The sequence below is a fragment of the Chionomys nivalis genome, chromosome 8 (genome assembly GCF_950005125.1).
Source record: "Chionomys nivalis chromosome 8, mChiNiv1.1, whole genome shotgun sequence".
Lineage (NCBI taxonomy): Eukaryota > Metazoa > Chordata > Mammalia > Rodentia > Cricetidae > Chionomys > Chionomys nivalis.
Window position 1 is genome coordinate 33,039,216 of NC_080093.1, and position 23,579 is coordinate 33,062,794.

General features: G+C 45.8%; 1 protein-coding gene across 4 annotated transcripts in view; it reads right to left on the bottom strand.

The window, feature by feature from the left end:
- Window positions 1-6,735: 6,735 nt before the first annotated feature.
- Kank1 (KN motif and ankyrin repeat domains 1) overlaps window positions 6,736-23,579 on the bottom strand; it is a 194,041-nt gene continuing 177,197 nt past the window's right edge. For 3 of the 4 annotated variants that reach the window (XM_057777958.1, XM_057777957.1, XM_057777956.1), the window contains 9 exons: window positions 18,730-18,915; window positions 18,049-18,160; window positions 16,672-16,914; window positions 15,039-15,126; window positions 12,958-13,177; window positions 10,870-11,012; window positions 10,137-10,337; window positions 8,190-8,288; window positions 6,736-7,691 (listed from right to left, as the gene is read on the bottom strand). In XM_057777958.1, the coding sequence (XP_057633941.1) occupies window positions 7,629-7,691; window positions 8,190-8,288; window positions 10,137-10,337; window positions 10,870-11,012; window positions 12,958-13,177; window positions 15,039-15,126; window positions 16,672-16,914; window positions 18,049-18,160; window positions 18,730-18,915 (1,355 nt within the window). In that variant the 3' untranslated portion in view covers window positions 6,736-7,628. The remainder of the gene's footprint in view (window positions 7,692-8,189; window positions 8,289-10,136; window positions 10,338-10,869; window positions 11,013-12,957; window positions 13,178-15,038; window positions 15,127-16,671; window positions 16,915-18,048; window positions 18,161-18,729; window positions 18,916-23,579) is intronic. The other variant, XM_057777959.1, reaches the window with a different exon arrangement.

The following is a 23,579-nucleotide window of genomic DNA, read 5'->3' on the forward strand; positions in this document are numbered from 1 at the left end:
GGGACCTGGGTAGGTCTGGAGCGCTGTGGCCAAGGGCTCACCACATCCTCTTGTGGTAATCGTCTCCAACAAAATGCACTTTAGATATATTTTTATAATCGGCTGGCTTCTAAATTACAGTTGTGCTGAATATGAGCAGAGTAAACTTATGATTAGCAATTTCCTTCTGTCGAACGTAAAATGAAATTGTTTCCTGCTAAGGGTTGGGACTTTTTAAAAAATGTGCTTTTAGTGAAAAAAAAAGAAAGAAAATGGAAAAGATCATTATTTCAAAGCCAAAGCAAAGGTTCATGGCCTTCCTGAGGAACCACACTCCAGCTCCATGAGGAAGTGGGGAAAGAAAAGATTAAATTGGGAAAACATACCAAGAGCAGCCCTCCTTCCTGCTCAGCCAGTCATAAGCCTCGTGGTAACTAAGCATGGAAAACACGGCATGTTGGCAGTCACGGTTCCCAGTCTACCGTAAGTGACTATCCCAGGGGGTTCAGAAATGCCCTTGCGTTTGGACAAGAAGCATAGATACTAGGCGTGGATGGGTTCTTCAGCAGAGATACAGAGTTCCTGGTTCTGACACAGCCCCATTCACCTTGCCTGTCTTCCTTGCTATAAACATCTGCATAGAGTGTCTGGTAATGGATGAGGAATTATCAGGCTGGACCTAACTCTCACTGACAAGTACCTGGGATGCTTGCAGACCCAAGGCACCAGATGCCAGGGGGGATCCAGAATGTGTATAATCCACCAGCTTCCCAGGAGATCCTTACCTGCTCTGTGAACGGAAAACTTACACACAAAGGTCTTCCCATTGGCATCAGGTTCTCTAGAGATTTAAAGGTGATTAGCTGCTCATTACTTCCTTTGAGGGAAAAATAGAGTTTTCTCTTCATCTGTAAGGATTCTCACATTTCTACAGTAGTACTTTCAGTATTACAAAGCCAGGGATAAAACTCTCAAAGGGGCTGGAGAGATGGCTCAGTGGTTAGAGGCTCTGGTTGCTCTCTTCAGAGGACCTGGGTTCAAGTCCCATCACCCACATGGCAGCTCACAGTTGTCTGTAAATCCAGTTCTAGGGGTACACAGACATACACGCAGGCAAAACCAAACCAAACCAAAACAAACAAAAACCCCTACCTGTAGACAGAAGTTTCTGTCCCATCTGGTCCAACAGCTGTTCAGTCCCAAATAAACACATAGAGGCTTATATTAATTATAAACTGTTTGGCCTATTAGCTCAGGTTTATCATTAACTAACTCTTACAACTTAAATTAACCCATAATTCTTATCTATGTTTAGCCATGTGGTTTGGTACCTTACTCAGTGAGGCATTCTCATCTTGTTTCCTCTGTGCCTGGCTAGTGACTGACTCTTTGCCTTTCTTCTTCTCAGAACTCTCCTAGACTAGTTGCTCTGTCTATACTTCCTTCCTGGCTACTGGCCAATCAGCATTTTATTAAACCAATGCGAGTGACAAATCTTTATAGTGTACAAGAGCATTATCCCACAGTATTTTCTTTTTCTTTTCAAAACAAAAACCCTGAATCTAATCTCTTTTGTTCAGCCTTTTTCCTGACTATTTTCCATAACTACTTGCAACCAACATACTAAACAAAGACAAACACCCATAATTCATTTTTGGGGAATATGAGCATAGTTTTTTAAGGCTACTTCCTGTTAATTGGGAGTGCTGGTAATCTTATGGGGACCCAAAGAAAATATAGGATTATGGTCAAGTCCTGACTGGAGTAATCTATGATTTAGGTGAAGCCTGCTTGTTTGTTTCCCAGCTGCCCAGACCCAAAATAATCACTCAGAAACTATATTAATTAAATCACTGCTTGGCCAATTGCTTAAGTGTATTGCTAGTTAGCTCTTATATCTTAAATTGCCTTGTGGTTGTGGCTTACTGGACAAAGTTCAGGCATCTGTCTCCTCTGGTGGCTACATGGCATCCCTGACTCCACCTTCTCTCCTTCTTTATCTTCTTGGAATTCCTGACTTGCTTTATTCTAAGTCACTGGCTGAAACAGTTTTATTCATTAACCAATAAAAGCAGCACATATACAGAAGGACATCCCACACCATTTCTCCTTTTCTGTTCAAATAAAAAGGAAGGTTTTAACTTCAGCATAGTAAAATTGCATATAAAAAACAAGTATCAAACAAAAATTACAGTTATAATATTATATCTACTTTATTTTTTATCATAACTAAAAAAACTATAATTATAACTATCTATTCTTCAACTGCTTCAAAGACCACAGAAGGATATAATATTACCTAAGTTAACAGAAAGTACATTGTAAGCAACTTCCAGAACTCTAGAATTGACAGAGACATCTTGCTGCCTGGACAATCACCCAAAGTTTTTCTGTAATGTTGGGGCATCCATATTCAGCCTACAGGGCATAGTATCTGGCAGATTTTTCCATGAAGTAGGAAATTCCAAAGACAGTTCCACCTATACTGGCAGTTTGTCAGTCACTACGTTGTGGGTCTAGAAGCCATCTTTTTTCTTTTTTAAAAAAAGCCTTTTTAGTCTTTATGCGGATGTACATTGCTGAATGCTGGGCATCAATCTGTAGGCAGAGGCTGCTTGTTTGTTTCCTGGCCACCCAGACCCATAACCTATAACCAGAATATACCTAGAAATCACTGCTTGGCCAATTACTTAAGTGTATTGTTAGCTAGTTCTTATATCTTAAATTAACCCATTTCTATTAATCTGTATCACCACATGGCTGTGGCTTACCAGGCAAAGTTCAGGCTTCTGTCTCCTCCGGTAGCTGCACAGCATCTCTCTGACTCCATCTTTTTTCCTCCTCTGTCTGCTTGGAATTCCCACCTTGCTCTATTCTGCTAAGCCACTAACCGAAACAGCTTTATTCATTAACTAATAAAAGCAACACATATACGGGACTTCCTACAGCACTGTGATTATTTTAGCCTGCATCCTTGAAGCTGTTCTGGATGGAGAACTCAGAAAAGAACAAATAGAGCTGCTCTGAAGCAATGGGTCATTGGGGCCAGCCATTCCCACTGGAGATTTTTCAGCCAGTCTTCCTCTATCAAAACTTATTTTTATTTTTTTAACCAAGAATGAATCCACAGCTGATCAAACCTTTTTTTTTCTTAGCCAAGAATGAATTCATAGCCTCTCATTTCCTGTGGAAACAAAAGCAAAACCTCTTCTCCAAAGTAACATATCTTTTGACGTAAATTTTGAAGTCAAGGCATTTTCAAAATATATATGTTGGCCAGGCGGTGGTGGCGCACGCCTTTAATCCCAGCACTCGGGAGGCAGAGGCAGGCAGATCTCTGGGAGTTTGAGGCCAGCCTGGTCTACAAGAGCTAGTTCCAGGACAGGAACCAAAAAGCTATGGAGAAACCCTGTCTCGAAAATTTATATATATATATATATATATATATATATATATATATATATATATATATATGTTGGATTAATCCAGCAGCATTTGTAATCAAATGTCTTTCAGAAACTCTTGTTCCTTCCTCAGCAGTCAAACAAATCAAAGACAGCATAATAATATACAGTATCCAGAATCTTTGTGCATTTTCCATCTTTATGTGGCTTTTTTTTAAAAACTCTATTTCTTTTATTTTTATTTTTTTTGAGACAAGGTTTCTCTGTATATCTTTGGGTGTCCTGGAACTCACTCTATAGACCAGGCTGGCCTCAAACTCAGAGAGATCTACCTGCCTCTGCCTCTCAAGTGCTGGGATTGAAGTTGTATACCACCACACCCAACTACTCTATTTTTTTAAAGGACTTTCTCTATCCTTTTTCTTTTCTCTCCCAAGCCTATGCATATTTCTTTAGAAGTTTTTCATCCAAATCTGTCTTTACTGTGTATATCTTTTTCTGACCCCATTAGTTTTGATCTGCTAAGTGATACACCTAGGATTAAAGCTGGCTCCGCCCCACACTCCTTGGCTTCCTGAGAGTCTAGCTTCATGGTGGGAGCCATGTTTATTGTCACAACTCTGTGGAGTTTCTAGGTTCATGCCACCACCAAGAAGCATGCCACCCACTGCTCATAAACACCATTTAAGTGTTTGGTGGCAGAGCCTCTTAAAAGAGCTGTTGAGACTTTTGCTGCTAACGCTGAGTCAGGAAGCCTCTCTTAAAGGAACGGTACCTCTGCTTACTGCCAGCAAACAGCCTACCAGAGTAAAAATGAAGCTTTACTCTACAAAGCTGCACTTGATTCTGTTATTGTTCATCTAGAATCCTCTTCTTTTTAAGTTTTCCCTGGCTTTATCTACTCAGGACAAGGAAGAATAGCCCTTTAGAAGACCCTGATTCAAAGAAAAGACTATTGGATATGCTAGGCCTGTAGTCTGAAGATAGAATCCCCAACATTGCAGAGGAACTTTTGGGTGCCTGTCTAGGCAGCCAGCTGTTTCTGTCATTTTTGGAAGATGCTTGCTGGCACTTCCTGCTTACTCAGTTAATATTATTTCCTTTTTGGGTCTCTAAGAGAGTTGAAGATTAGATAGTTATAGTTTACCAGATACAGAAAGCAAGTTATGATAAAAAGTAAATTAGGTGCAAGACTTTGGACTCACCAAGATAGGATAGTTAAGGAGTATTTTCTCTAAATTTGTCAAATGCAAATGGACTAGACATTGTTAATGATCCTATTGCCTGTATATATTGTATATAGTCATTGTACTTATTGTGTATGTTTTTTCCTATCAGTGATAGCCTTCCCTCTTTTAAATATTAGACAAAAAGGGGAAATGTAGTGATATTTCATTTGTATTTTAATAAATAAAGCTTGCCTGAAGTTCAGAGAGTAAAACAGCCACAGTGATTAGCCTTACAGACCAGGCAGTGGTGACACACACCTTTAATCCCAGTTGCTACATTAGTTTGCCATAGAAACAAGGAGGTAGTGGTGCATGCCTTTAATCTCAGTACTCGAGAGGAATATAAGATGGGAGGAGACAGCTTTCACTCAGTCTTATTCTGAGATTCCTGGAGGCAGGATCATCATTTTGGACTGAGGTAGAGGTAAAAGCCAGTGGCTGGCTGTTTTGCTTTTCTGACCTTCAGGTTGAACCTCAGTTTCTGTCTCCGGGTTTTTATTGATTGTGTTACACCTACCAATGCACACAAAATTAAAAAACAAACAAAACCTGCTCTTAGACTACTGATGTCTAACAGGATGTCAGTACTCAACACTTTTTTGTATTTGGGCACTCAAGTCAGTAGTGTGTTCAGGACAGATTTCTCCAGAAGTGATTAGAAATTTAGCTATCCCATGTCCTAACAGTGGCTGGACTCGCTGCCAGTGTCACCTTCGCGATACCAGGGTCTCAGAGTTCCCGCTGTGTCACCTTCGCGATACCAGGGTCTCAGAGTTCCCGCTGTGTTTGTCCTGTAGTCTTAGGGCAAATTCTAGCCTTCCGCTGGAATTGCCAGGGCAAAGGTTTCTAGGAAATTGGCAATACCTGAAGGTCTGGTCTTCTCTTACTGGATGAGAAGATAAAGCTGGCTGTCCACTCCCGTAGGCTGTCCCTGCTTTAGGGACCTGGCTCAAGCCTGCTTTCAGTTCCTTAACAAGGTTGTGCTTTCACAAACCACAGCTTCACCAATGGGGTAATCCGGCTTGTGTATACAGTGTGCGGAGATCAGAAGATAAAAGGCATTCGAGGTGCCCATTATTAAGAGAGCAAACATGACGCGGGCCAGTCTGCACTACCCAGAGGTTAAATACACAGTGTATAAGACTTTACTCAAAGATAAAATAGGTACTTGTTTTTATCAGCGCACAGGGGTTCATTTCATTTTTCTCATTTACAATGTTTAGTTTTTTGTTTTTGTTTTTGTTTTTTTTTGTCATCAGTGCTGAGGATTGAACCCAGAGCCTTGGGCATGTCAGGTAAAGACCACTGCACTAGCCCCCTTACCCTGGCCCCACATTTACAGTATTAATGCTTTTTACCTTTCAGTAAACAAAATCCCCAGGATCATGAACCTCCAGGGAAACAGCTCTTTGCTCAAAAGGCTTTTTTGGCTACTAAGGGACAGACAAAGCCCCAAATCACCTCCCTTCACAGGCCCCTTGCTCTTCCATATGAATTTATTGTACCCATTTCTGGTCCACAGGACTTAAGCTTTAATAACTTCCTGAGCCAAAACTTAGTCGGAATCCCAGAGCTTGCAAATCTGTTTGGGAGGAAAGTGAGCAGTTTGGGAGTCCCAGCCTCGGTGACCTCACTTTTACAGTTCACAGATGAGGACAGATTTCTGTCCCAGAGGGCCCAGGCCGACCTGAATCTATCCCCAGTACTTCTTCCCTAACTCCAGCAGTTTCTCTAGCATACCAAAACCTAAAGAAAAGCCTGCCTAGCTTCCTGACCCCTTTTAGCTAGTCACTGGTAGTTGTATTCCCAAGTTAGTTCAGGACTAGCATTAATGCAACCGGAAGAATCAACTCAGGGGCTCCCCGGAGGTTGCCTGGCTCATAGAGGCATGTATAACAAGGTCTTAAATCTCAGTGTTGTGACATGCAATCTGGGGATGTGGAACCTACGTCACAAGCTCAAGCCCCCTCGGAAGACCTGCCCCCCCTTGGAGCCCGAGACCAGCAGAGCATGCTCTTGCTCTCCCAGGCCAAACCATCCATCAGCATTTGTGGTGAATGCTGTAAGCCATCAGAACCAGGCAGACAGCTGTCAGTGATGAAGCAGGGACAAACCAAAGAGCTTAATGAAATTTTATTTTGAAAATATGGCAAGAGTCTAAGGCACTTCAAACATTTAAATACATCAGGACCAAAGTAAATGTGACTGATGGACATACACAGAGAAGGACACTATGTTCCCCTAGAGGCCAATCTGGAACCCACCCCTCTAACCTAATTCAACCTTTATCACCAGGTATAGACGCAGTTGGGCAGCTGTTAAAAATGTAACATTACATGTTTCTTTATGACTCTATTGTGGAATATAAAAGTTGAAAATGCCATGTCAATTTCATATAGAAGTCTTTTATATAAAAAGCCATATAATACACCCACCTAGATACACCAGCTGAAAAGATTTCTTGTAAGTTTGGATGGTTTGAGAGCCCTTTTCTATTTTTCAGCGAGACATGATCAGCCTGGGGCCAAGACATTGATGATCACAGTCATCTCAAGTTTCTTATTTTAAAAGACAAGAGAAATGAACAAAAGCATCCTGGAATGAAATACTGGAAGGGCTTCCCAATGGCTCCACATTTAGTAAGTATAAGTACTTGTGGAAAATTACAAAACTACAATGTCATGGAAAACCTGCCACTTGTTTACATTGTAGAAATGGCCTGGCCAAGCCAGACTACCGCTTCCCACCACTGCAAATAACGGAGCCAATACAGCAGCCACAGAGCTGGGTCCCAGTCCTACAAGAGCCGAAGGCTAGGGAGGCAGCCTTCACCTGGCTTGGCCATTTCCCACCAGCTCTGCTTTCCTTGCCAAAGGGTCAGCCTTCGGCTTATTCCTTGACATTTCTGTTTGCCGGTCAGCTCGGCATGGTCCATATACATTCAGTATCTGTCACCCCAAAAGGAATAATTAGCAGCTTCGTGGCGGCACACACATGGAGGGCTATCTTTACATGATCAGTCAAAGGAACCTCGGTGAGTAGGACCAGGAGATGTCTTCCTTCCAAGCCTAGGGGTGCCCTACAGACCAGGAAAGCGAAAAGAAGTGGAGGTTAGTTAATAAGTGACTTCAGCACACTGGTTATCACAGCAGACGCCCACCTGTGTGCCAGATCCAGGAACTCTCTAGCTAAGAATGAGGGACAGATGTCTGCCCTTGCAGGCACGGCTCTAAAGCTAGCCAGCCTTAGCAGGACTTGTCCAGCTGTCCAGGAGAGTCAGTCTTCCACTCTGAGTGAACTCTGAGATGAAGAACAGCCTACTGAAGGCTTTAGAAACAGTGTCAGGAACACCGTGACATGTAGCCATGAGCTCAGCCATGAGCTTATGGGAGCTGCTGTCCCCCAAAGATAACTTTCCTGGCATTGGGTTGAAATGATGAAGACTTAACTTCTGGGCTAAAACTCCCATTTTCAGAATTAACATAAGACACTTGTAGTCTGTCAATTCCCTAGGAAAGGGGGCCCGGCAGTTGGTGGATTCCACTCTATTTGTAAATGCCAAATGCCTGATACTGACCGGAGACTGGGCTTTTGCGAAGTTGACGTGGGCATACAGGAGAAGAGCAATGTCCTTGTGTCCAGCATCCAGGGCTATGGAGAGAGCGCTGCTGCCATCCTAAAGAGGAAATGGAAACAACAGGTCAGGTCGAGTCTTCCAAATGTCAAGCAGCCAGAAGGTAACAAAATTGATGAAGTCCCCCAAATTTAGCCATCTGTTCAGTTCTTTAGGCAGTGTTTCTGGATCTTTCGTGCTGGGTCTTGAGGACCCAAAGGTGAGTGAGACTAGGTTCTGTCTATAAGAAGCCAAGCACAAGGAGAATCATTCGGTTTTGCCTATCAGGGCTGGCAAGAGATGCGTGTTCACTGGGATCCTTAAAAACTGAAGGCTGTCCATGAAGAACCCCTATCCGATTGTCCCACCCATCAGAAGGGGCAGTATGAACAGGAGGTGCCGAAACCTTAGTCTGTCTTCTTATAGTCACAAATGATCGGCAAGAACAAGGGTGTGTGTAAACCCGTCTAGCCTCTGGATGAGGAGACTGTGACCTTGTAGCCTATAGCACTCTACTGAATGCTGGAGATCACACACACACACCCCACACCCCAACACACACTTAAGCGCTCTACCCTGGCAGCTTGCATGGTATCTTCTGGAAATACCAGGGGAAGCATTGCATATGAGAAAGAAACATTGTTTTGTTAATTGTTTGGTTTTTATGAAATTGCAGGGCATGAACTGGATATGAAGGAAATAAGGCAAAGGATACCACTTTCTGGTTCTGAAGTAAGGACAAACACACAACCTGTCTGGTTCTGAAGTAAGGACTCTCCTTTGCTCATAGCAATGGGAAATGATTCCCATGTTGAATATTAGGCACCCTGCCCTCCCACACTGTGAGTCCAGGGGTCAGGTGGACGTAGGCCTACTTGTATACGGATAAGGAAGTGGATAATCAGCCGGTTAGCCAGGATTTCTGAAGTCTCCATAATGCTACAGGTTCTTATTACAAAGAGACAACTTTTCCGAAAGAAAGCAACTGAACAAACTCCCAAACACATGCAAAGGAGACTGTGGTGGGGAGAGGCAAGCTGCAAACTCTCTCTCCCTGAGGAAGTGAAGGGAACTGTATGTTCCCTGGAGGCAGGCGGGGGTTGCCCTTCTACCCGGTGACGATCTCTCCTGCTTGGCTTGTTGGAGTGAGCCCAGGATTCGAAATTTATGGCAAAGGAGGATATCTTTCCTCTAACTTTACGGTGTTTTGAACTGAAGAAAACTCTGGTTTGAACCTGTGTTCTGCAGAGAGAAACTTTCAAAACCAGGTTCAGCCGGGCCTGACCTCCATGAACCCGGACTGGGTTCTCAGCCCAAGTGCCAGTCCTGTGCTTTCTGCCTGGGAGTGCATGGTCTCTCTGGCTTGTCCTCTTGCCTCAGAAGGTTCTTGTGCAAGGTTTATCTTGGAGTGGGACAGCCTGGGAGCTGAGGGGGGAGGGTCATTTGTGATCATGGAAACAGACCAAGCAGAAGGGGGAAAATGTGCTCAGAACAGCCAGAGAGCTCGTGGACTTCCTGGCTTGTGTGTCACAGAACAGTCACGTTGAAAGGCCACTTAGCCCAGCCATGACAATGCATGTGCATGCCTAAGTGGTCCATCCGGGGAAGAAAACCCAAGTGTCTACCGACAGACTACTCACACACCCGCTTCCACTGAGTGTGATCTTGTGGGGCCCATCTATTCACTCCCATAGGGGACACTGGTTCTCACCTTCTTCCTTTTATGAACTCGAGGGTGAGGTCCATTTATTTATTTTTGCTCTTGGCTAATGCAGGGTCAGACTATACACGGTAAATGCTGCTCAGTTGGGCTATAAAAGGAAGAGGCCTGGAAGCCAACACCAGTCCCCAAGGAGCAGGAAAGGGGGCCCACGCCCGCCCGCCCCTGGCTCGAGGCCCAGTGGGACTCACATTGTCCTCCAGTTGGCTATTGCATCCTGGCTGGGCCAGCAACAACTTGACGATCTCCACATGCCCATGTTCACTGGCACACATCAGGGCAGTGGAGCCCTCGTCGTCCTGGATATTGACATCGGCCCCACAGGCCAGCAGACCCTTCACCATGTCTATTCGCCCATGACTGACGGCCAGCATGAGGGCCGTCTGTCCTGCCTGTGAAAGAAATGCGGGTTAGAGGCGGAAGTACAGACTGAGCAGGAAGGCTGGTGGAGGGGCAGAGCAGATGGCACACAAAGGCACTGGAGCAATGAGCTAAGGAAGAGCATACAGGGAGGAGTCGGGTCTTCACTAGAACTCTGAGGATGTCTCAGTGTAGCAAGGTAAATAGTTCCAAAGAGGATTAAGGTCAAGTTGTGTAACATGCTCAGGCTTAGAGCTCTGGGTCTCACATAAAGCCAAGATGGCAAGGCAGCTGGAGCCAGGAGGCAATGAGTGTATGGTGCGGAGTCTATACAGGTAGGGTCCTTTTTGTGCAAGTTTATTTGCAATTTCCCTGCAAGCCGCCTGGGAGACCGGACAAAATAAGGAGAGATTTGCAATGTGGGACTGAACTTGTGTGGGATGGGTGTGCTGGTCAGGACATGGACTGCAGCAGCCTGTGTGCCACCAGCGCGGCTCTGTCCACCTGGTCACATCACCCACTGGTCAGGGCAGTGACGGTGAGCCCAGTAAACAAGACACTAACCTGACTGGCCTTGGCGTTCACGTCCCCACAGCCGAAGAGTTCTTCTACAACCTGCATGTCCTTCTCTGCCTCCACAGCGGCGAGTGCCGCCAGCATGATAGGCGTGTACCCCGCCTTGTTCTGGTGATCTACGTTACACACGTCTGCAAGACAGAAATGTCCTTAGGGAGACCCATATAGAGCAGCAAGTGTTCGGGGAGAGCCCCGTGGAAAGGGCTCTGGGAACGAAAATGACTAAGAATGAGACGATTGTTTCTATGTCCCGTCTCAGCGGGCTGGCAGCAGCAGAGACGATGGGAAGTGATTACAGTGTGCCCTGCATGTGACTGGTGATTACGGTGTGAAAGCTTGGCGCAGCACGAGCAGGCTCTAAGTGTGCTTACTCTGGAGCATAAGTACCATGAGGGATCTAGACAGGCGCATGTTCAGAAACTCAACCACATGGCTTCTAGCTCTCAGTGCTTGCGGTGTAAGATCAATACTAATGCAAAAAGTCCTCTAAGAGACTGCCAAAGACTACCAGACCCCATGGGCTACAGCTTTCCTCTTCTGGAAGTCTCAAAAAGCATTCCGGGGCTTTAATGACAAGCCAGGATGAAGAGCAATGGAAAGTAGCTTTTACACTGAGCAGGTATCAAGTTAAACACTTAAGATGGGACAAGGAGAAAACTGCTTGGGACCCCACCTACTCCATAACATAGTAACACAATGGGATGTACGGAAGGATTTATGTATAAGAAGCAAAGACTGTTGGTAGCAAAGTGGGTACACACATGTACCCAAGGTCCTCGGAATCTGAGCTCATCAGTCCTTCCATGCTGAAGCACCCAGAGCTACATTATACGGAGCCAAAAATCTACTCAAAATAGGAAGCAATAAAAATAGAGTAAATGAAGTGATTAATTAAAATCACCTAACAACGGGATCAATTCAGTTTGCCAAGATATCGATTCTAAAGCTCGGAGGGCAGAAAAACCATTCATTTCAAGAGTAATGCTGAAGTCGTGTTCTGGGGTATTCTCCACATATCCCCAGCTGAAGGAGGCCTGTAACTTCTTCCCGTCACCAGACGGAAGCAGGCACCCCCTAACGTGGGCACATGCAGTCCTGGGAGGTAGCTCACTGCGGAGTGCTTGTCCAGCATGCAGAAGGCCACAGATAGCTCCAACACCACACCCTTCACCAAGAAAAGAAAGAAACTGAAGATAGTAATAAATGATAGGCGTGCTTGGAATTATTTTTTTCCCTCTGTATTAACAACTCCAAGGAGTAAAGGCTATCAGGCCATTACATCAGAGGACAATAAAGGAAATTGGATGATCTCATTATAGAAATCAGGTGTCAACATGTCCTAACTGGACGGAGTTACTGTACATTCTGTGTTAGTGGCATATCAAATGTACTGTTTTGATAATGGAGGTGATTTGGGGGCTCCCCCACTTAAGCGCACTGCTGAAGGCTCAATTTCTCAAGAGGTTTCTTCTGAACTGCCCTCTCGTCTCATGTATGGCGTGACCCAAGGCTGTCTTCTGGGATGGCACGTTCTCCCCAGTGCCATTACCATGGTCAGCGGTAATGGGAAACACCGCCTCTGCTATCTGCAACTCTTCAGGAGCGCTGTAGTTGGGCAGGGACATTCATGACTCTATTGTGGCTTTGCTAGTTGCTATCCTGAGCAGCCACTCACTTCTGTAGGGCCACATGAGGCTGGTGTACAAGGACAAAGTGGCTGCAGACACCAATGCTGTGAGTCTGGGCCCGTGAGCCAAGCCTGCATGATTCATGAAGGAGCTAATGGGAGTATGTTTACTAGCAAGGTCCACCTCATTTGAAGACAGCCGACCTGCAGTGAGAATACCTTCAAAGCCCCCTTTCAAAATAGACCCAGATTCAGTTTCTTATTGTCCGGGCTTGGTGTACTTGAAGCCTCCCACCCATGACTCAAGAACAGTGTTCTTGCCATGTTATGTGGAAAAGCAATGAACAGACTTAAGGATGGTCAACAAACTCAGGCACGGGTCAACGGGCTTCGTGCAGACAAGTCACAACCTGAGTGTTCCTAGGGGAGCATCAGGGCAGCCTCCGTACCTGCATCCAGAAGCAGCTTGACGATCTGGAAGTTGGAGTGGGACACACTGTAGTGGAGGGCAGTGTTCCCATTGCCGTCGGCCATGTTGATGATGTATCGGAGGACCTCCGGGGAGATGGCATCGAAGGCGGCGATGTAGTCACCCACCATGGCCGGCACAGCGGACTTCTGACTGGACACGCGGAACCACTCATGCTGGAGGGTGTTCAGACAGAACCTCTGCCAAAACACCAAGTTGCTGTCAGTTTTATTTATAGCTCTCTCTAGCCCAAGCAGCCAGGCCTTTTATAGTCAAAGTGTATGCAGTCAGCGTCAGCTCTCAAGTGCTAGTGAAACACAGCATCTCAAGAGCAGCTCCAGACAGCAAACCTGAACTTCTCTTCTCGTTTGTCCACTGTCATCACGAGGACAGAGGTCAAAGCAATGTGCAAATGGGTTTAGAGCCAGAACCCCATGGTTCAGTTCTGAATCCTGCTATTTATGAACAAATGACCCTGGGGATCTTCCCCATCCTACATCTTAGTTCCCATGTCTTAAAAAAAACAAAAGAAAACAAGCAAAAACTTCATTTTTATAGCGTCTATTAGGCCTGGCTTGACTTTTGAGCTGTTTGTGTTTACTGAACTAACTAGACTTGCAAGCGAACTTGCAAGCCCACCTACAACTAAGTTGCTTCCTGAGCCAGAGTGAGTAACTCCAGCTCTCCCACTGCACTAGGCTGGGAGACGAGATTAGCCTAGGCTACACAGCGAGTTCCAGGCCAACCTGAGCTACGGTGTGAGGGCCTGTCTCAAAGAGCAAGCTGGAATGAACTGATCTTAGCACTATCAGTCTGACTTGGTAGCTGGTATGCTATAGATACTTAAAATATTTTTATATATTTATTATTTTGTGTGTGTGTGCATGCGTGCACGTGTAAAATACACATCACAAGCGCATATGGAGGTCACAGGACAACCTGCAGATATTGGTTGTCTTAATCCACAGTGTGGGCCCTGAGACTCAAACTCAGGTCATCAGGTTGACAGCAAGCACCTTTATCCACTGAGCCATCTCTCAGGCCCAAGGGCTGCATCTCCCAGGGCCCCAGATCCAGGGGCTAGGTTTGGCAAGAGGGGTCTGACAGGCACATGTTCCTGTGTACTGGTGTCCAAGTCTGTGACAGCCACTGCCAACTTTTAACGTAACGTGACAGGCCCACAGCATCCCACCTATGTTTCTAGGATTAGATGACTTCTTAGCTCTCATTTTGCTTTCAGAGTTCCAGAATCCCAAGAGCCTTGTAAGTCACCTGAGCAGCAGATGCGGACTCGCACGACTCAGCCTCAAGGGAGCTGAACCTGCTGACATGTGACAACTCAGATCTATGTCATTATCAAATTAATGCAAGAAGCCACATTTTCACAATCCCCTGAAGACGGAGCTGCCAATCAGAGGCCTGGCCAGGCCAAGCAGCTGCAGACCAGGCTGTCTGCAGAGGAGTGAGTCACCCGGCAGCCCACCAGCTCAGCCGCTGCACAGCACTCCCTCTGTGTCCTATGTTGGGCTACTCCTGACCACTGAGCGGATCACAGTCTCTCTGCTACCTGCTTCTGCATCTCTCCAGCTGTTCAGTCCATTTTCTGTTTAAAAATAGTGGCCGTCTGCATTCCCCACGGGAACCTAACAGGCGCTTTCCTAACGGAAAGGAATGTTGACCTCAGCCCAGACAAGCTTCTTGTAAAAACTAGGCTTACTTTTTGAAAAGTTCTGGGATGATGCTCTTTTGGGCCAGAAGGTTCTATGGGTAGAAGCGGAACACGGGGGAAAGAAGATTGTCTGCAATTGCTAAGTATGGGCCTCCCAGATGCCTCCACTCCAACAAAAGTACAGGGTGGGTGAAGGAGAGCGGAAGCTGGGCCTCAGGGAAACAGTGTGTTCCCTGGGCTGGGCAGTACAATGCTCGGCTAGCTGTGCTAGAAATGAGCAGCTCAGGGAGAAGCACGCCTGCAACAGCTCAGGAGTAGGCTACCACGTTCCCGACCGAGGTACACTGGGTGATGCCGCGCAGCCGGGGGACTGTTCCTATCACCACACTCACCATATCTTTGCTGGTCAAGGCTTTGGGATCATTTATGTTATTTTTCAGTAAGTTGCATGCAGACAACATCTTTTCACTTAATTCATACCTATAGGGAGAAAAAAAACAAGACAGAAAACTTAGGACTTGTCATAAAATAAAAGTGATTTTTGTCTGAAAGTCCACAACCATTTAATAGGCCAGGGCCATGAGCCAGCCTAGACGGATTGCGATGACTGAAGCTGTCTCTGGGCATTGGTGATTGACAGACACATCACTACACAAAGTCAGTACCTCCGCAGTGAAGGTCTTTGGAGAAGGGTAACTTCCAGCTACATCAGTTTGGCTTTTAGGACATTATAAAATAGCATTTGGAAATTTTTATCCCTTTTATGCTAAGTTCTTAAAAATATCCTTCTTCTTGGCCAGGTGTGATGACACATGCCTTTGATCTCAGTACTCAGGAGGCAGAGGCAAGTAGATCTCTGTGAGTCTGAGGCCAGCCATGATCTACAGGGTGAGTTCCAGTCCAGTCAGGACTACACAGTAAGACTCTGTTTTTAAAATTTTTTTTTTTTTTTTTTTTTTTTTTTTGATTTTCGAGACAGGGTTTCTCTGTAGCTTTTGGTTCCTGTCCTGGAACTAGCTCTTGTAGACCAGGCTGGCCTCGAACTCACAGAGATCCGCCTGCCTCTGCCTCCCAAGTGCTGGGATTAAAGGCGTGCGCCACCACCGCCCAGCTTTTAAAATATTTTGAACCCACATCTAGTGACTCAAGTGTTCGTTCAACACATACGCAAAGTCCCACATCAGATGATGTGGTAATCTCAATAAAGCTGTTTGAAACCCAGAAGACATCACACACCCTCTGGAAATACTTACCTTGTGTTGACAGTGAGCTTCTTTGACAAATGTAACAGAGCGAATATTTGCTGAAATGTGCCAATGTGTACTTCATAGACCCGAAAACCACACCGAAGCTCCCATCTTTTCTCATTTTATAAGCCAAAAGTCTGCACTTGCTAATGGGGTCACAAACTCACCCCACGTCTCAGGGGATGTTTTAGCCAACCAGAATGTGAGATTTTACTTCAGCTGATAGTTATGACAGTCCCATATCTATTGTTGTGTTCCTTGCCACCCGGTCAGCAACAAAACAGACATGTGGCTGACATCCATCACCTTTCCAGTCAACAGGTTTTTGGTTGAGGCTGAACTCCCATTCTGCACACACACACAATGGTCCCGTTGTAACAATTCTGACATTTGCATCAAGATAAAAATTTGAACTCTTAAATATTGTGCTGGCCATCAGAAATGTCAGGTATGTCTTTGTATTCAAGGTGATGTGTTCAAACAATGGCCGTTATAGTGGACAGTGGTTCCACATGCCAAATTAGACAGCAAAGAGTTAAAGTTTCAGCAAAAAAAGGAACGGTTAACTGAGCCATTCTCATTGCTACGCTAAGAGATGTGAGAGAGACCATACCCTGCACTTATATTTAACAGTACCCCAACCAGATGTGCATGCCTCCGAGACACAGATAAGGCTAAACCCACAGGTAGAGATGTAAACGACCTGAACCAGTTAATTCTATTACCCAAGTACACCAAGCGTGGGAGGAATCGGGGAGGGGAGGGGAGTGTACCACACCTCTCTCTGATTTCCACCTTCTCAGGTTCACATTCTGGAACCTGCCTTTCATCTTCCACCCTGGCAGACTTGAAACCTTCAATATTAACTGCATGGTGCCCTTCCGCCATTCCCCGAGTGTCGTCCTTCTCCTCTTCCTCCTCCTCTTCCTCAGGAGGGTACTCAATGGTATCACACTCGTCATCTGACTCAGAAGAAGAGCTTCCATCTGAGCTGGAATCATCACTTGAAGTTGTCTCATACCTAGGTGGCAATTGGGATTTCAGGAGATGCACGGTGTCCCCATTAAGACCCAGTGACAGACATTCCTGCCGAGGGAAAGCCGCTGCCTGACTGCAGACACCTAGCCAAGTGCTTTAGAGCCTGCACACAGAAATTCAAAGTCAGATCTACATTTGAAGGCCTGGTAGGTTTACAGTGGGTTCTGGCATCATCAGACAGCTATCTCCCGGTTGACGCCTGGTATCATATACCACTTGGTTTAATAATAATAATAATAATAATAATAATAATAATAATAATAATAATAATAATAAAAGCCATGACACCACTAGCTCAGAATAAATCGAGAGGAGAGTGACTTTAACCAGATCTGCAGTTGCTGCTTCTCCCTCCATCCTTCCTATTTCCGCCCCCTTCCTCCTCCCGCTGTCAAGGTGAACAGATGATACAAGCAACCAATAGTTCCTCTCGGGCATGGCCTTTGAAATCTTCTGGGCCACACCATTCAGTAAGGCTGGATATTTGTTAAACGTGCACCATCATGTTAGGCCTCTCCTGGTAGCCTAAATACCCACCGCGCACTGTTGCCTTCTTATTGAGCAATTGACTAATTGCTTTGATTCAGCTGCAGGAGGACAAACAGGCTCAACCACCTGGGCTAGTAATACTAGGTATTCTATGTAGAAAGCAAGGAACCCGAGTGAGGGCCGGGTTTACCACTCCTCAGTTGAAATGCCCTAAAGTTTTGCTCATGAACATAGAGAGCTAAGTTAAAAGCAATCCATTCTGGAGAAGGGGATGTCTGTCACTGGGCCCTGGATCAATGCCGCCAGCCTCTTCCGGTTCCCTCCTGTATTCTAACATGTACAAGCGCAACTGTCCAAAGAAGAGCAGAAGCCCTACTGGAGTTTTGCTGAAGATGTTTTTTTTTTTCCAGGTCAGAGGAGAGAAGTCAGTTTCCCAGTTTCAGTGGGTACCCTTGGAAGAGGAACATATCCTTAAGAACAGCAAGAGGAGAGAGGAAGAAAAGCCCGGGAGCACCTTTCTGAGGAAGGATTCTTCTATCATCAACGTGTAGCAGCATCCCAGAACAGCACCTGGACAGTGACTTAAAGAGACAGGTGTCTGCACTCCGTCACCACCAACTCGCCTTACCCGCCGTTGATGCCAATGAACTGGAGGTTCTTTTTGGCGCCGCCATTTGGATCTTTATTCCCATCGCTCTTCTTCATGATGGACTTCAGTGTATTTTCATTATTTGGACAGACTGTAAAGAAGAGTGAACCGAAGTGATGAAAATTTACGGAAATCATGCAAGTTAAACCGAGTGGGCATCCTTCCTCGTGCTTGTGAATGTGGATCTTAGTGTGCTTGGGCAAGAAACTTTCACGAGACCACCAGGGAAGTATGTGCAAACAGAGGAAATAATTCAGCATTCGTTCTATTAATAATGTGTTTTTAAAACGGGGGAGAAAAAATCTATCAGTGTGCCCAGACATTACAAACTGGTGATAAGGGGCATTTATACCAAACTGTAATGTTTATAAAGTGACGTCGTGTCTCATTTCACCCTGGGCACCTAGGTAGGGATATTGGTACTCTTCAGCTAAGATAAGCTGGGGGTGGGGAGGACATGCAGGCTAGCATGTGAGAGAACGGAAGGCTATTTGTACAGCGCATAGTTTGCTGCTAAGACTGCAGAGCATGCTATCTGATAAAGATACTCCAGGTATCCCAGCTGCCAAATATATAACCTGTCTCCCGGGTCGACATACAGATCAGCTGAAATGCCGGCAGTGCTGCCTAGAATCCCAATGCCAAGCTGCGGAGACTTACCATAGAGGCCGGTGGCTATCTGGTCATCTGTCAGGTTCACTGGAGGCAGAGTATTTCCCTGAGTGGGGAATTGGTCTCGGCCTCTGACGAGCTTCCCTTCCGCCATTCCTGTCTCTTGCTCAGGCTGGGCCATTGGCACATTTACCAGTCCTCCCGACCGAAGGCCTCCACACTTACAGTGATTTCCTGTTCAGAAAGAGAAGAACGTGGGAATGGGGTACTAGGACAGCACAGTGCACTGAAAACAGTTCTCACGGAGCTGGAGAGATTGCTCAGTGGTTAAGAGCACTGGCTGTTCTTCCGGAGGAACTGGAGTTCAAGTTCCAGCACCCACATGGGAGTTCACAATGTCTGTAAACAGTTCCAGGGGTCTGACACCCTCACACAAACATAAATGCAGGTGCACAACACTAATGCAAAAAAGTAAATACTTAAAAAAAAAAATCCAGGTCTCACGACTCTCCTTCTTGTGCTCCCCTTTGAACACATTATACTGCTTATTTACACCACCCAGACTCAGACCTCCAAGGCCTTCGATGATTGCTAAGCTTTGCCCTGGTCAGCAGAACGTTGGCCCACCAAGGCTTGTCATCTGAGCCACAGAGCATCTCACTTTTCTACTGTGGCTCCCTTCCTGCACACTGGTGCAGGAACCACAGTCTATGTAAGAAACCAGTGCTGGGCTAGCGGGCACTCGCACAAGAGAATTCTATGCAGTCTTTTCAGATTCCATGTGGTGTTGTGACCACAGCACGGAGTCTTCTCTCAGCAAGCTGTTCCCCAGCCTGGCACGCTGCCACTTTCATGGTCCGTGCTGTCCACGTTCTTTACAAGATGCAGCCTAAATCCTATTCTTTTAATTCTGTTTTTCTAGACACCATTCCAGAAGGCTCTCTTTATCACTGCTCTGTGCAAACCAAACACTCCCCACCCCGGATTCTCAGCCCTTGGCATTCCCTCCTGGGCGGGCAGGCTCCTTGAAGCCCCTTTTGCTGCATCTGTATCTGGTGTCCTCTGCAAAGTTTAGAATGGTGCTGGACAACAGATGTCCTTCATTAAACATCTGTGCAACTTACCTGGAGGTCAGAGATGCTGCCTGAGGCCAACAGGTACTGCAAGGTCACCGGCACCAAACGAGTCCTTACTAGTCATGTCAGGGAAAACTCCTACCTGTATTGCTGGAAAATCTGTTCTGGGTGGTGTTCAAACTGGCTGGACTTGAACGGCCTGGACGTGACTCCCTGAGCTTGGCAAGGCCCTTACTATAGGCACGGGCATCACATAAAGTGGCACTGCCCCGGCACAAAGCTCTGACCAAGGACTGTCACAGGCAAGAAGGAAGAGGAAGAGTGGGGATGAACAGGGAAAACCGGAGTGGCCAATAAAGTCCATTGAGAAGATTTTCACATTGGTCGTGGTTGGAAATCATGTATATGAGGGGAATGGAACTTTCAACAGCACAGAAAAGGGCTATGTGCTGGTGGGCTCGGCAATCACCATCATCATTATTTCAAGACAGAATCTTACTACATAACGTAGCTCTTCCTGGCCTAGAATGTAGACCAGCTGGCATCAGAGAGCATCCTGCCTCTGTCGTTTCAGGACTTGCTTTAAAGGTGTGCGCCACGATGCCCAGTGTGGAATCGGTATTTTTTTTATCCTTTCCCCGTGATTTTCCCCCTCAGCCAAGATCGAGAACTACGAAAATTAAACTAAACTGCAGCTTGAGAGCTGAAAACCAAGAGTGCATGCCTCCTTAGCCTCAACTCATCAACTGAGATGTGTCTGGAGTCTTAGAAATAACTGGTGGTTTAGTGAACAGGCCTGGACCACCAATGGTGGAAGTCCAGAGTGAAGACGACACGCCGCCCAAACAAAAGCAAAACGCAAGGTAGCGATAAAACACCCTCCAGAGTCCTAGCCCTAGAGCGCAGATGTTTCAGACACCTCTGGGTGGTAACGGTTCCTACAGGCATAGTCAGCGAAAAGACGGGAGGAGCGGGCGGCTGCGAGATGGCTTTGGCCGCCAGCTCATTTAAAGTGGCCACAGATACTAATAAAACATGAGCTGCATTTTAGGCCTTGGCCAGGTTAGTGACGACTGAAAGATGGTGAGTGACAGAATCTTACTGTTCTGGAGAGTGGAAAGCATTCATTCAATGCACTAATTCTAATTTTAAAGTGCACACAGGATTTAATATGTAGACAATCTTAATAGGCAAACTATATTTTTAAAAAAGTAATGTAAATTTTATTTTGTAGTATTCCCAACTTTAGGACCATTAGAAACAAAATATTAAGGAAGAAAAATAATTCCATGAAAAATAGGGGACTTTTACAGGGCTCCCCTCCCTCCAATTCCTCTGTGACATTTCTTTCTGGCTTTTGAAAATTTACTAAGATGAACTTTGAAAGTTTTGTTCACAGATACCTACACTACTCTGGCAAGCAAATCCAAATTTTTATTTATTTTTCCAGCTGCTTTGAGAAAACGCAGCTCCAAACAGTATGGCGGCCTAAATAACAGCTGCAGTGCCCAAGTCTTAGTATTCTGAATGGGTTTTTAAAGACCATTTAGCTTCCCTGTCAAGAATGAGCAGAACCATAATTTCTGACTCACAATGGAGGCTGTCCATGCCTTTAGGTGTTTCCCCTAAAATGTAACTGTGTAACTGAATCTCCTGGGGTGAGGGTGGGCACAAGCAGGGGCCTGCCCTTTGGGTGTACACACTGGCTCAAGGATGAGGAAGCAGAGATTCTATTTTTGACAGAGATCCTTTTGGGCGGACAATGTGTGGCCTAGATGGAGGAGCAGGACCTTCCCTCTTGGAATTCTGCCCCAAGTGGAGGAGGCAAGCACTCAGCAATACAAACAGTGACTTCCAACCAGAGGAGCCCCAGAGCTGCGTCAGGACAGAGCCACGTGCCCCTCAATCATTTCTAGCACCATTGTGTTATTCTCCTGAGAACAGTTCAAACGGGTGCTGAGTGTCCACCAGAAGTGGATGCTCAGAAGCTACAACGCAGAGTGGATTAAGAATCAAATTCTTTTTCATCGCAACCCCACCCACATTTAATTATATACCCTCCCATGACTTGACCCAGAAATCCCAGGCTGACAGGCTGTCTTAACTAAGGCTGAGTTAAAACGTGCCCTGGGCAGGCTCCTCCCAGAGAAGCCAAGGTCCTCGGCTCTTCCCCAGACCTTGGTGGCCTTGACCACAGCTGAACCCTGAGCACTCTCTACTTGCCTAAGTTATCTCCATGGTGACCACTCACATTTCGGCCACACGCGTCTTGGCTTCCCAAATAGTGGGCCAGTTATTCACGGCACATCTATATAGCTATGTCTGCAGTACCGCACGGTTTTATTATGGATACCGCTGACATTTAATGTACAGCTACTGATCAACATGAATAGATGGGGGGGGGGGCCTTTACAGAGTCTAAACATTTTTATTGAAGTATGAGTGACTCTGCTCAGGAAAAGACACGGTGAAAGTGACCGTGTCTGCCATTCCTGCAGACACCATGAATTCAAGCCATTTATGTTTCTTGAAAATCACCAACTGCCTGTAGCCTGACATCAGCTATAGGCTTCGGGATCCAGTCAGAATAAGTGACAAGTGATCCAACATCTTCTCCCAGAACACTTCTGCAGTTCGCTAATAACCAATTAGGAAGATCAAGTTCAGGAGAGCAGAATTTTCAAACAAGTATCAACTGAAGGGCTGCCAAGGGAGAGGACGGAGTTAAATCCTCTGAAGACCTTTCCTTCACAGATGAATGCCCTTCCCCAAGATCATTAACAAACAGTCAAGTGACCTGGGCCTACAATTTTAATCTTTCAGGGGTCACTTAAAAAAAGGTATGCACACAGACACACACCGAGAGACAGGGTTTCTCTGTGTAACAGCCCTGGCTGTCTTAGAACTCACTCTGTAGACCAGGCTGGCCTCAAACTCAGAGTGATCCGCCTGTCTCTGCCTCCTGAGTGCTGGTATTAAAGGTGTGCACCACCACCGTCCAGCCCACTTATTTTTATTTTATGTGAGTATTTTGCGTATATGTGCACATCTGATGTAGAGGACAGAAGAGGGTGTTGGATGCCCTGGAACTGGAGTTACGGATGGTTGTGAGCCACCATGTGGGTGCCAGGAACTGAACTTAGATCCTCTGCAAGAACGGTAAATACTCTTACCCACTGAATCACCTCCCTAGCCCTGATTTAGTTGTGAGCCCTAGCCTTTAATTGTAAAGCCACCTCTCCAGCTCAACCAGCTCTTAAAAAATGAAAGAAAAGAAGAGAAAAAAAGATGGGGGTCTCACATTTTCCCTTCTGGCTAGCCTGGAATTCACTATAAAAATCAGGCTATCCTGAACTCAGAGATCCACCTGTCTCAGCCTCTGACTGCTGGGATTAAAGGTGTGGGCCCAGTAGAACATGCCCAGCAGGAATAATTTCTTTCTCTTTTTCAATACAGGGTCTCATATATAGCAGGTTAGCCCACTACTCCTTACAAGCGGAACCTCTGATCCTCTTGCCTCTACCTCTGAAGTATTGTGATTATAGGCACGGACCATCACCAGATCTCGTTTAGCTATCATTTTGGACAATCACATAAAGTTATACACCATTAACAAAATAAAAAGCCCAACCATAAAGATATTCAAAGTTATGGGCTGACTCTAGATGAAGAGGCTCTGCTCACAGACTGGGGATGCAGTTCTGTGGCAGTGAGCCTCCAGATTCACCTTAAATGTAGATACAGACACTCCCTGCTTTAAGCCCATTTATTCCCACATGCCCCTCAAACTGGAGTGTTTATTTGGTGACGGGGGGTGGGGAG